The following is a 14,324-nucleotide window of genomic DNA, read 5'->3' as shown; positions in this document are numbered from 1 at the left end:
CCTTTTTTCTTCTGGGATAGGTACTTGCTACGATGTTGAATTTAAAATGAGCATTTGACTGTGAATGATTGGAATCACGATCTCGCCTGATGGATAAATCCATGACCAAATTAAATTACAAAAAATACGGGCTGTCAGAGAACAGAAAAATTACTCTGCATCATTGAAATAATTCCTTTTGATGGAAAATAAATCTCCTAATGAGATTTATATCCAGGCCCTTTGAAATGATGCGTTCTCTTGTGATTGTCTGTGCCTGTGCGCGTACCTTCCCGGACCACAGACGCAGTCTTTTGCTGAAACGGCGGCAGTGGCATGCCGCAGCTGCAGTGTTATCAGGATGCCTTGATGCAGTGAGTGCTGCTACGTGTGCCGCACTGGAAGCCCAATACAGAGGCATGAAGGATGCGCGTGTGCTGCACTGGAAGCCCAATACAGAGGCATGAAGCATGCGCGTGTGCCGGAGTGTTTGACCGCCGGCTGCCCAGGCGTACGTGTGAGACCCGTGTGTTTGACGGGTGGACTGTGCGCCTGTCAGCCGCTGTACAGGGACAGGACCCCTTGCACACACACCGTCACACAACACACGGCATGACACCTACTACTGCACACACGACCACATCATGCCTCAACCTACAAACACACATACACACACACGCACGCACACTACATACATGCACACAAACACACACACATTCAGCACACACACTACATATACACACGCTCACACACATACACACACAGGCACACACACTACATACATGCACACAAACACACACACATTCAGCACACACACTACATATACACACGCTCACATACACATACACACACTACATACACACACACATATAAACACACACGCATTCAGCACACACACTACGTACACACACGCTCACACACACACAGCACACTCATGCATGCACACACATACACACACACACACACTCACTCACTCCTGTTTGCACACACACTGTATAAACATACACACAGCACACACATGCTGCGCACATATACACACACACACAACCGCGCACGCGTGTGCGCAGATTCACACACAGACCCCTGCCATGCGTTCTCCTCTGCCTTCAACATCGATTGCTTCCGTCTAATTAAAGGCTGCTGAAGTGGCTATCGATCCTGACGCGGCCCTCTCACTGCTTAGCCTCCCTGTCCCTGCCACAGACAGGCCCGAGCAGAGGCCTTATTGACTCCCTGCGCTTTATTAAGACCCATTAGAATAAAAATGTGAGAGTCCTCCACCACCGGCCCCCATGCGCAGATCAGAGGGGGAACCGCTCTGCCGGAGACCGGCGGGGGGGGGGGGGGTGCAGCTCTGTCAGCAGACAGTGAGGTGCGCTCCCTCCTCGCCTCACAGTGTAATCAGTGCGCAGCGGAGACATCCGTCAGCCTGACACGCGAGATCTCACCAGCGGGTTTCAGGGCCCGACAACAGGAGCCCTGCGATTCTCCAGGTGCCCGAGCCTCCGAGCTGACTTCTGCAGCTTCTGCAGCTGCTGCAGAGCAGGGGGAGACTTCTGCAGCTTCTGCAGAGCAGGGGGAGACTTCTGCAGCTTCTGCAGAGCAGGGGAGACTTCTGCAGCTGCAGCTTGTGTAGAGCAGGGGAAGACTTCTGCAGCTTCTGCAGAGCAGGGGGAGACTTCTGCAGCTGCAGTAGAGCAGGGGAGACTTTTGCAGCTGCTGTAGAGCAGGGGAAGACTTCTGCAGCTTCTGCAGCTGCTGTAGAGCAGGGGAAGACTTCTGCAGCTTCTGCAGAGCAGGGGGAGACTTCTGCAGCTGCTGTAGAGCAGGGGAAGACTTCTGCAGCTTCTGCAGCTGCTGTAGAGCAGGGGAAGACTTCTGCAGCTGCAGCTTGTGTAGAGCAGGGGAAGACTTCTGCAGCTGCAGCTGCTGTAGAGCAGGGGAAGACTTCTGCAGCTGCTGTAGAGCAGGGGAAGACTTCTGCAGCTGCAGCTTGTGTAGAGCAGGGGAAGACTTCTGCAGCTGCAGCTGCTGTAGAGCAGGGGAAGACTTCTGCAGCTGCTGTAGAGAATGGGGAAGACTTCTGCAGCTGCTGTAGAGCAGGGGAGACTTCTGCAGCTGCAGCTTGTGTAGAGCAGGGGAAGACTTCTGCAGCTGCAGCTGCTGTAGAGCAGGGGAAGACTTCTGCAGCTGCTGTAGAGAATGGGGAAGACTTCTGCAGCTGCAGCTTGTGTAGAGCAGGGGAAGACTTCTGCAGCTGCAGCTGCTGTAGAGCAGGGAGGTGTGTGAGGTGGTTTGTTATGTAGCAGGCGGCCTGGTTTCCCTGGCCCCGAGGAGAATGGATCATGTGGTGTAGCGTGTGTGGCGTAGCATGTGTGGCGTAGTCAAGCCTCCCCCTGCTTGGGCTGGCATTCACAGACTGGCATTTAATGGGCAACATGGCCGCCGTTCTTTTACCCAGCCAGCCGTCAATTCCTCCAGGAGCGCGTGGGATTTTGTGCTTTTGTTCTTCAGTTTGCTTCCGTCTGTCTGGGATGGGATTGGGTTTTTTTTGCATGAGGACGCGCTTATATGTGCCCATCTGTGTGTGTGTGTGTGTGTGCATGTGTGTGTGTGTGTGTTTGTGTGTGCTTGCGTCTTCGTGTGTGTATGTGTGTTTGTATATATGTGTGTGTGTACTGTACATCCATGTGTGTGTATGTGTGTGTGTACATGTGTGTATGTGTGTGTGCCTCTGCCTTGCGTGTGGGCTTGTGGGGATACCTGGCCCGAACCACCCCCCCCCCCCCCAAAAAAAAGTGGCTATGACTAGATCCGGTTCCTGGGGAGGTGGGGGGAATGGGGGGTGGGTTAGACACTTGAGCTGCCAGCAGACAGAGCTGCCGAACTCCCCGCAAAGAAACAAAATGAAAAGCAGCGCTCTCAGCACTCTGACAGCTCTGCGTGTGTGACTAATTAGCCTCGCTCTGAAGGGAATGTCCCCGCTCAGGTCGTTAGCGATCGCCCGCTCTCTTACGCCAGCGGAATCGCGGGGCTGACAAAATCGTTAGCTCTGTCGCAGTGCCAGGGTCCTGCCGCCCTGTCAGTTTAGAAACATTCGTCTGCTGACGTCCCCACACGCCGGCCCGTCCTCGCTCTCCGAACGCCAACGTCTGCTGCCACAGCATCACAGCGTACCGTCGGGGAGAGGGGACAGGAAGTGACACGGGCGCTGTAAAAAAAAAAACTCATTTCCCGTTCCAGACACTCAGACAGACGAGCTCGCCTGTGCGTGCGGGTGCACACGCGCATGCACACGCGCGCACGGCGAATCCCGTGGAGGCGTGTCGCTCGCGGCGCGTGCGTTCCGATAAGCGGGGAGCCGCGTGTGCTAGTCGCTCCGCGCGCGCATGCTGGGTAGATGGCATGGCCTGCGCTCGCTGCGATTGGCTGTCAGAGGTGTGTTACAGAACGGGAGTCATCACCGTGTGGAATTAATGGCTTACCCCAGACCTCACACACCAGCCAGCCCAGGTACCTTAAAGGTTTTTATTTTTTATTTTATTTTTTTTTTAAACACCTCACACGGATCCATCCTTTCTCTCTTCCTTGGGGTTTTGTGTTGTGGTCGATGTTTTCAGATGCTGAACGTTATTGTGGAAAATGTCCTGCCTTTAGCTGTGTGGAGATATCTCTGTTCTTGGAGGTTGTGCATTAAAGGGTGTTCGTCGCTGATCTGGCCAAATATCTAATCCATCTATGCAGCGAAAATAATGAAGTGAAGCAGCCTCACAAGGAACATTCAGTTCATTAGGGCTGAGCTGTACGCTGCTGGTAAAAGTGTCTGCATTCTGAGTGTGTTGGAGTATCGATAAAGGTGCGGAGTGCCAGCGGTAATTACAGAGAGAGAGAGAGGAGAGAGCGTGAATGCGAGGGCGTTTTTTTTCTCTCTCTCCAGGTACAGGAGGTGAAATCCAATTGCTTCCCCCTTTTATAAATCTGCCACTTATTTCCCCCTCAAAATACCCCCGGGCTCTCGCAGGGGCGCTTTGACAGAAATTGCCAGAAGGTATGCCCCGAGAAGTGGGGGGGGGGGGGGGGGGAGAGAAGGACAGCTGGCCGCCGCTGTGGTCACGGGCCAGTGGAAGACAGGTGGCTTTTCCCTCTGTAGCCGGGAGTTCGAGAGGCGGCCGGGACGGTCGTACGCGGCCGGCGTCCGGCCTCTCAGGACAGGCGGCGGCCATGGGGGCGGAGCCTGCCCCTGCCCCTCCCCCCGCCGCCGAGGAGAGTGAGGAAACGTGACTGCCTTCTACCTGATTCCAATTTTCTACTCCTCTGCTCTTTCTGCTTGCCCTCTCTCCCTCCCTCTCCCCCTCTCTCTCTCTCTCTCCCCCTCTCTATCCCTCTATCTCTCTCTCTCCCCCCCCCCCCACCCTGGACGGTCCTCTGCCCCCCCGGTCACAGTTGAACAGATTGTGAGTGTATTCCACGCATCCTCCAAACAAAAGGCGTGGGACCATTTCTCCAAAGCCCAGCGCAAGAACCTGGACATGTGGCGTAAGCAAGCGGAGGTGGGTGCCTTATCGTTGCTCTGTTTTTTTTATTTATTTCTTATGCCCTTTTCCCCGTCCTTCCCTCCGAATCCTTCCAGCTCACAGGCCGAGGTATCGCACTCATCGTCCACGGCAACAGACCTGTTGATTGTGTCAGCCCCCCCCCCCCCCCCACCCAAATCCCCTCCCACCCCCACGTCCGCCCGCTCACCTGACCCGTTCTCTCTCATGAGCTCCTCACGTTTGGACAGCGTATTGATTTGGCGTTAAGCAGGGGAGAGAAAAGGCCCAGCTCTGCGCTCCAGCGCTCTGAGCACCAGAGTCTGTGAGTAGGAGGCTGTCCCCTGGGCCCGCGCGAGCTCCAAGCCCAGGCCCGCGCTCCAGCGGAACAGGTAATGCGGCGAGTCTGAGCGGATCCTCAAAGGCGCCCGTGGAAAAGGTAACGCTGCAGGCTGTGCTTCTGCGCTTTTACGTCATTCCCAGCCTGACTCACTGCCACCCCTGGATCAGTTATGCGCCAGAAATGCATCAGCTCTTCACGTAAACTGGGATTCAGTTTCCTGCGGGTTCCTGAGAAGGAAATCTTTTGTTGCTGAACAAAAGGTACAATCATACGAATGATGGATTTTATTTTGAACACTGGGGAAAATAGAGGTTTAAAGCATTACAAATAATTACACGACTCAGATTCCCAGGATGCACATGCTGTGGTACGCTGGCCAAGTCAATAAAGTTTTGCATGTGCAGGTTTAGATTCACCGTTTTGGTTGATGTCACCTGCTTGAGCCCACATTACTCCAATACCAGGCTTGTTTGTATGTTTTGTTTCAACACCAATTGGGGTCAGCCATCTTGAGATGGAAAGATTTTATCAGTTAATGAGTAATTATTGTATTTTGTTGGTTGTATTTATTTCATTTCGTCCTGTCCCTCAAGCACAAAGTTAATTATGGAAAATCTTTTTTGTCCTGTAATGCCAGATGTTCAGGTGTAGCATATGCGTTCAGCGGCTGCACAATTTGTAAATTACATTCGTGGCAAAAGCCTCTAGGCTTTGGTGTGCAAATATGATATTTTCAGTGTAATTATCCGGTTTGCGTTTTGCACAGAGGCAAAGAATCAAAGATGGATCGAAATATTGTCAGTTTATTTTTTTTCCCAATGAGAATATGCTAATCCCCAAAACACCCTTTGCATTATTAGTCTCTTTGGCTGCTCAAACCGTGGCTTTTGCAGAACGCGGAAGGCTCTAACCGACACCTATGAGGCGTGCATCGCAGCACATCGTCTTTCCCGCTTCGGTTCGCCGATCATTTTTTACCAGCCACGAGCGTTTTGGCACGTTTGTAGCCGTTCGTTGCGGGTCCACCCGATTCAAGTTTTGGCGTGGAGAAATCTTCGCGTGTGAGGTGTGACGGTAATTGGGAAACAGCGCGATTTCCGCGCGTACGGTTCGCCGTGCGTCTCTGAACATTCGTTTCATGTCTCCGGTCCCGTTCTCCGATCCCAAGAAAGGATGCCAGAATTAATGACGGTTCCTCTTCCGAGGGTTTGAACAAACTTCCGTCAGTGAAGATCCCTCTTCAAAGACTTTCACGAGCGTCTGTCGTGACCTGTTGCGTTGTATGCGTACCTTTTCGTACGCGTCAGCGTCACCGTTTCAGTCGTTCGCCTAGCGACACATCTCGAAGCCGGCTGTCAGGAAACGGAAGCTGGATCGGAGTTCGGGGGTTTGCAAACGATCTCGCCGAACGAAAGGTGTGCTGGCTGATGAGAGAGCGAACCGCGCGTGTCATCACCCCGCCGTCATCATTCACAGTCACCCCCTTTATTTTCTCATAACTCCTCCAGACCTCTACCCCATTTGCCTCCTTAACTAGGCACATCGACTTCTCATTTTCTCCCATTGACGGGGGCTTATTTTTAGTGCCTGTGAAGGACAGGACGTCTCATTTTCCCTTCCTCCCGAGCTGCTACGGGAGGCTTTTTTTCCCTCCCCCCTCCTTTCGCGCTGTTGAGTGAGTCGAGCCCATTACCGCTGCTGTAATGGCATCATTATTAAACACCCTTTGGCCCGTGTCTTCCCTGCCGAAGAGGATGCTCTGTCTTACAGGAGAGAGCCCGTGTGAGCAGACAGGCCGTCCTGCCGCGGGCAGAGGAGTGTGTCCCCGGGGCGGATATCACACACGCTATGCGTGCGCTCCGCCCTCTCCACGCGGTTTACTCAACCGCTATGAGCTGTACCCTTAACCGCTATGAGCTGTACCCTTAACCATTTAGAGCTGTACCCTTAACCGTTATGAGCTGTACCCTTAACCGTTATGAGCTGTACCCTTAACCATTAAGAGCTGTACCTTACCTTGAGTGTACCTACATTAAGAGCTGTACCCTTAACCGTTATGAGCTGTACCCTTAACCATTAAGAGCTGTACCCTTAACCATTAAGAGCTGTACCCTTAACCATTATGAGCTGTACCCTTAACCGCTATGAGCTGTACCCTTAACCGTTATGAGCTGTACCCTTAACCATTATGAGCTGTACCCTTAACCGCTATGAGCTGTACCCTTAACCGTTATGAGCTGTACCCTTAACCATTTAGAGCTGTACCCTTAACCATTTAGAGCTGTACCCTTAACCATTATGAGCTGTACCCTTAACCATTATGAGCTGTACCCTTAACCGTTATGAGCTGTACCCTTAACCATTTAGAGCTGTACCCTTAACCGTTATGAGCTGTACCCTTGACCATTTAGAGCTGTACCCTTAACCGTTATGAGCTGTACCCTTAACCATTTACAGCTGTACCCTTAACCATTATGAGCTGTACCCTTAACCGCTATGAGCTGTACCCTTAACCGCTATGAGCTGTACCCTTAACCATTTACAGCTGTACCCTTAACCGCTATGAGCTGTACCCTTAACCGCTATGAGCTGTACCCTTAACCGCTATGAGCTGTACCCTTAACCGTTATGAGCTGTACCCTTAACCGTTATGAGCTGTACCCTTAACCATTTAGAGCTGTACCCTTAACCATTTAGAGCTGTACCCTTAACCGTTATGAGCTGTACCCTTAACCATTATGAGCTGTACCCTTAACCATTATGAGCTGTACCCTTAACCGTTATGAGCTGTACCCTTAACCATTTAGAGCTGTACCCTTAACCATTTAGAGCTGTACCCTTAACCGTTATGAGCTGTACCCTTAACCATTTAGAGCTGTACCCTTAACCATTTAGAGCTGTACCCTTAACCGTTATGAGCTGTACCCTTAACCATTTAGAGCTGTACCCTTAACCATTTAGAGCTGTACCCTTAACCGTTATGAGCTGTACCCTTAACCATTTAGAGCTGTACCCTTAACCATTCAGAGCTGTACCCTTAACCGTTATGAGCTGTACCCTTAACCATTTAGAGCTGTACCCTTAACCATTCAGAGCTGTACCCTTAACCGTTATGAGCTGTACCCTTAACCATTTAGAGCTGTACCCTTAACCATTCAGAGCTGTACCCTTAACCGTTATGAGCTGTACCCTTAACCATTATGAGCTGTACCCTTAACCGTTATGAGCTGTACCCTTAACCTCGGTCGGTCACTGTCCAGCCCCCACTCCCCCCCCCCCTCCCGGGTCAGACAGAGGAGCCCAGATGATTTTGACCACTGAAAGTTCAAGGCCAATCCCGTAGTGATTGTGGGTTTATCAGAACCTCAATCTTTTTAATAATGTGCACAACCATGTCAAGTTTTATGAGTGAAAAGGGGTTTTCATGGTTCAGCCTCTTTTTAATAATGTGCATGAATGCTGTGAGTCCAAGACATATGGTGCCCTGAAATGGGCGGGCTATCCTCCTGAATTTCATCTTCCAATTTCCTGGACCAGATGAAGAATCTGGTTTTTAGGTTGTGAACATACACGTATGTATTCTGAAAGGCTGAGATGCTGATGCACCCGCTGCTCAAACCCAGATTTTTCATTTGGTTCTGGGCTTTGGATTATACAGCAAATCCATACTGAAGGAATGTTCGCATTCCGGTCCATTTATTCTTATTTACAAGACACTGATTGTGAGCTGATGAAATTTAATTTATCGATTGTTTAAATTAAAACCTCAGTGAATGTATGCCTCACTAAATTGATCACATTTGCCTTGGAGGGGGTGATCCATTTCTTTTTTTTCCCAGCATGCACCCTGAGAGCCGCGATCTTTTCCTGCCTAAGTGGTAACCGCGGTTCTCAGCCTACCTACTTAAAGTGTTCTCCAGCGCCCCCTATCGTCGCGGCCCTGCCGTCGCGCCCCTCCTCCTGAGTCACCGGGGGTCGGGGGCTCGGTTCAGACCCCCCGCCGGGGCCGGAGGGCAGACAGCCGTCTGATTGGAGCAGAGCGGAGGCTGCTGGCCGTGTGCACGGCGCCGTCTCCCCCTGCAGAGATGCAGAGACTACGGGGGGGGCTGATGCAAAGCCTCGCTCTCCCCATCTTTCATCGGAGGGAAAAATGAGGCAGCGGCGGGAGGATAAATAGGCGACGTGATCCTCCGCTTATTTCCGCAATAACTAACCGACAGGAGCGGTTTTTAAAATTTAGCCGCGCGTTCCGTTTAGTTTTGTTTCGTTTTGTTTAATCTGCTAAACGGCCCGATGGCTGAGAATGAAATTACGCTTTTATGGAAAATGAAATGGTGCGTAACTCACGCTGCTGCCCGTCCTTCCGCAGCTCCTGCCTCTGAGTCTCGTCGCCGTGCACCTGCGCCGATTAGAAAAACGGGGATCGATGACAAACACAGTCTGTCTTACACCCCTCCCCCCCCCCGCCCTTCCCTGCTCCCCGCTCCCCCCCCCCCCACCCCCAGCCCCCCATAGCACAGCTGTTTACTCCTGTTCAATAACTGACTGCTGCAAGGCCTATGGAGAGCCATAGTTGCGGGATTAATGCCTGTTAACGGCAGGTAAGGTTCACCCTCCAGACCAGCCGGGCGCACACACGCACGCACGCACGCACGCACGCACACACACGCAGGGAAGGCACATAATCAGGGTTTCGCAGTAGCGGCTGCCCAGCGTGCAGGCGGATAGCTCCCTGGGTGAGTCGGCCAGGCCACTGCACGCTCCCGCTCAGGCTTCGGTAAGTAGCGGCTCTGTACAGGAGGCCCCCCGCTCTCTACATCCTCCTCACGCTGAGTGCGGTGGGCCCGTCGGAGCTGGCAGCCTCTGTGACGCACGCTGCTTTCAGGGTAAACGGGAAAGGAAATCTGCTTCAGCTCTGTGGCTTTCAGGGGAATGTGTGTCCTTGGCCGGGTGATTTTTCAAGACTTCTAAAAAAAAACAGCTGCAAACCCCCCTATCACAATGTAGCAGCTTCCGCCCTGTAACTGCTCCAAATGGCATTTTATGTCCCTTCTCTGGGCATATGGGCATGCTTGTTTGTTTGTTTGTTTTTTGTACTACCTGTGCAACATCTGGAATATGCCATAAGATCAGGGCATTGCAAAGCACAGGGCAGATGGCAGTGTTTGTGCCTGCAGTCTTTTGTCTGTATCTCTCTCTCTCTCTCTCTCCCTCTCTCTCTATGTCTCCCCCTCCCTCTCTCACTCTCTTCCTCTCCCTCTCTCTCTCTCACCCTTTCCCTCTCCTTCTCTCTCCTCCCGGAGGCGATGTCAGAGGATCAGAGGAATGTGTTTCCTCTTTGTGCACGTTTACTCTCTCATTTCATTTACTCACTCGATTGCTCCAATAGCCTCAGGACTGCCTCATCCAGCTCCCTTATGTACCGATTGGACTCTACCATCTGTTCCCAGCTGCATGCTCCTCCCCCACACCCCACACACACCCTGCAGGTCCCCCCTGCAGGTCCCCCCAGATGCACCCTTGTTGGTAACCACATTCAGCCCATGATAATCACCATCAGCCCACGATAACCACCATCAGCCCATGACAACCACAGTCAGCCCATGACAACCACAGTCAGCCCATGATAACAACCATCAGCCCATGACAACCACAATCAGCCCATGATAACAACCATCAGCCAATGACAACCACAGTCAGCCCTTGATAACAACCATCAGCCCATGGCAACCACCATCAGCCCATGATAACCACAGTCAGCCCATGATAACCACCATCAGCCCATGACAACCACAGTCAGCCCATGATAACAACCATCAGCCCATGATAACCACCATCAGCCCATGATAACCACAGTCAGCCCATGATAACCACAGTCAGCCCTCGATAACAACCATCAGCCCATGGCAACCACCATCAGCCCATGATAACCACAGTCAGCCCACGATAGCCACCATAAGCCCATGATAACCACAGTCAGCCCACGATAGCCACCATCAGCCAATGATAACCACAGTCAGCCCACGATAGCCACCATCAGCCCATGACAACCACAGTCAGCCCATGATAACAACCATCAGCCAACGATAACCACAGTCAGCCCTCGATAACAATCATCAGCCCATGGCAACCACCATCAGCCCATGATAACCACAGTCAGCCCACGATAGCCACCATCAGCCAATGATAACCAGTCAGCACATGATAACCACCGTCAGCCCATGATAACAACCATCAGCCCATGACAACCACCATCAGTCCACAGTCAGCCCACGATAACCACAGCCAGCCCACGGCAGCCGTAGCCAGTAATCTCTGATGTCACCCTGACCTTTCTCCCTCATGTGCGACTAACTATATGTAATATATGTGTTATAGCATGTTATAGCAGGGTTATAGCAGATTCTCCTCCCCGGAGAGTCGTGCGCACGGTGCTTAATCTACGCCCGTCTCCCTCCTCTGACGCAGGAAATCCGCAACATCCACAACGAGGAGCTGATGGGCATCCGGCGGGAGGAGGAGATGGAGATGTCGGACGACGACATGGAGGACGTCCCGGAGAGCAGCAAAGACTCCGACGACTCGGGTACGACGCGACGCGCCGCGACACGCCGCGCCGCTCGGACATCCGCGGGTCCGGCGGCATCAGAACCGCAGCCAGCGCGGGAAACGAACGTCTTTATCCACCGGCCACAGAGGCTGGCGCAGCCCAAAACATTCACCAGCCACTTCCACCGTTTTACCTGGCAGCTAGATATTTAGAACAAAACAGAACCTCCAAGTGACGGGTGGTTACCTGCCAAACGGGCCAGTTGTAGTGAACAAACTTACCAGCCAGATAAAATTTACCAGCACCTGTCTGGTGGCTGGTGTTAGTTTCCCACCCCGACTGCAGCGATTTACCCCAGAGAACGCCCCTGCCCACAACGTCGATTAGCCAATCACGGCCTTCGAGAGGTGCTCTAGGGAAGTCTGTGGGTTTCCTTTAAAAGCAGCCATTGAGCTCCCCGCAGATCAGATAAGTTTGTAATTAGCTGAATTAATGAAGCCTTTCTCCTCCAATCGCACGGCACAATAGACTAAGTGAATTGCAGGAAGCAGGAGATGAGTAGCGCTCTCCCTTAAAGGACATAAGCAGGCCCTGCAGGGAGTGCTCAGTTCCCTGTTGCTCCAGTTTTTCTCCGTTATGTGCTAGGTAGCATGCTGAGTTGGGATTGTGCTGCCTACTCTACAGCGAATCCCAGGGGCAGTCCCTTTGTCTCCTGTCCAATAGCATCCGTCTCCCATCCAATAGCACGTATATGCACCCGTATGCCTAATGGAGCTCACCTAGCTACTGTTTCTCTCGCACAGTCCCAGCTCTTTCAGCTGGTCCCTTGTTCCGTGAGCATCGCACGCTACAACGGCTGAGCAAGGCCTACCAAAACAGGATGGCTCCTAGTCCAGAAGCTTCCGTTTGTGACAGGAACATTAGCCTTGCCAGAATTCAGTGCAGGGCACTGTGGAAAAAGACCATTTCAAAAGCACCTTTCTTAAATAACGTTTGGCTGTGAGCAAACAGAGGGGAGACTGTGGTTTGGGCGTTCAGACAGACACCTAAAGTGACTAAAACCCGTACCTGAATTTGAAATGCAGTTCCCGTTCTTTTGTCCTCACAGATAGCTCTAGAGCTTTCTGATCAGGCACTGCCGCAAAGCCGTCAGCCAGCCAATCAGTCAGTCACCTTGGGGAGAGGGAGGGGGGCATGGGGGGGCGGGGCTGCCGGGAAAGGGCGGCGACATTATGTTTGATTGTGTCACAGCTCCTGTCATTCAGCCGCACCGAATGGCGCCCGGGGTAGCGGTTTATGGCGGGGGGGGGTTTGCCGGCCAGCTGGTGGTGCGGCTGGGCAGAGCTGATTTGAATGCAGCTTTAGTGTCATTAAGGGCCTTTCTGCATACGGCGGGGCTTGTACCTGTCTCTGCCTGCTGAAGAGAATCATCGCATATTAAAGCGCACCCCCCCTCCCCCGTCCCTCCCTGTCCTCCCCCCCCCCCCCCCCCCCCACATCACAGCTAAGTTGCTCTCACTCATGTCCTTTGCTGCCGCTGGCGATGAGGCCTGCTGTGGAGGAGCCCGCCTCCTCCCTCCCGGCACCCTGTTGTGTTGTCTTCGGCGCGCCCGGTAACCATCCCCGAGAACTTTCAGATGTGACAACGTCCCTCGTTAATATGCAGATGGATGCAAATTTAATCAGTAGTTTCGCGTGTTTTTCCTTCCCTCTCCCTTCCCTCGCTTTGAGTGAAACCTTGCCTATTTAAAAAAAAGAAAAAGAAAAACAGTAACGATCTTTCGGGCATCTGTCAAACATTTTGAACGGACCGGAAGACAGTCTTGATGACTCCTGGTGAAATGCAGCCGTGATTGGCAGATAGCCGTTCTGTCTGATTTGATGTGAATATTAGAGGTTAACGCGGGCTCCGTTTATAGGGGCGGGCTTGTATTTCTTGTAACTGATTTAATGTTATTTAACCTGGCAGCAGTACGCTGCAAACCTATGTAACGAGCGTGCAGCAAACCTGTCGAAATTCCACAGGAAGAGCACATCTGCATTCATCTCATTTTTTAGGCCCCCTCTTTTTTTAGCCCGTTTTTAAAAAAATGTAAAGCCAATCGGCACCTGCCTTCTGAAAATTGACATGCAGCGGCCGGCCGGACCGTGTGTGCGATTGCCCGCGGTCGATCGGACCGCCCGCAGCGCTACAGGAAAGTGAATCTCAGCGCCTCTTCTGGTAGCGGCTCAATGAGGCCCTCAGATCAATACGCTCTCTGTACACAGAGGCGCGTGGGGGGGGGGGGTGGTCGGGGGGAGGGGGGGTTCATTTGCTCTCGTTAACCCCCCCCCCCCCGACCCCCCCACATGCACACACACACACACCAACGCAGGCTGTTCGGGATCGCTAAGCTCATTCGCGTTGGCGTGAGTGTACAGCCGCCCCGCAGGCAGTGTTTCCGGAAACTTCTTTTCATGGGATGACGCAAGCGGTTGGTCAGTCTGTCACTAGATGATGTCATGGCGCAAGACATGATGACGCATTGGCCTCATGATGCTATTATGTGGCCATATGCATGCCGCCATGGTCAGATTTAAGCAGAGCACAGTGTAATTGTTTCCTGTAATGCATTATCACTACGAGTATTGATACATTTGTGGGTGCGAATGAGAAAGAAAATTCAAAGTATCCCTCTGGAAATTGCTTTAGAAAAAAAATTGCCCCGTTAATATTAATAAAATTAGCAAAAAAAACAATTGTGTTGCCGTCACAAAAGGCGGTGTAAAATATCACCAGGTATAGAGGAAGTTGTAAAACACTTCTTTTATCCCGGCGAAACACTTATTCCTCTCCCTCGTAGCCGGTCAAACGCTCGCCCATTCGTTATTAAGATACCGCCAAAGTACCGGCGCTCCCGTCAAGCCTGCGTTCAGGGTG

The 14,324-nt window shown here is 52.2% G+C and overlaps 1 protein-coding gene across 4 annotated transcripts in view; it reads left to right on the top strand.

The window, feature by feature from the left end:
• enox2 (ecto-NOX disulfide-thiol exchanger 2) overlaps positions 1 to 14,324 on the top strand; it is a 231,011-nt gene that overhangs the window by 197,540 nt on the left and 19,147 nt on the right. For all 4 annotated transcript variants that reach the window (XM_064329345.1, XM_064329344.1, XM_064329346.1 and 1 more), the window contains 2 exons: positions 4,423 to 4,529; positions 11,323 to 11,440. In XM_064329345.1, the coding sequence (XP_064185415.1) occupies positions 4,423 to 4,529; positions 11,323 to 11,440 (225 nt within the window). The remainder of the gene's footprint in view (positions 1 to 4,422; positions 4,530 to 11,322; positions 11,441 to 14,324) is intronic.

Source organism: Anguilla rostrata, chromosome 3 (assembly GCF_018555375.3).
Source record: "Anguilla rostrata isolate EN2019 chromosome 3, ASM1855537v3, whole genome shotgun sequence".
Taxonomy (NCBI): Eukaryota; Metazoa; Chordata; class Actinopteri; order Anguilliformes; family Anguillidae; genus Anguilla; species Anguilla rostrata.
This window is presented reverse-complemented; position numbering and strand designations above follow the sequence as displayed.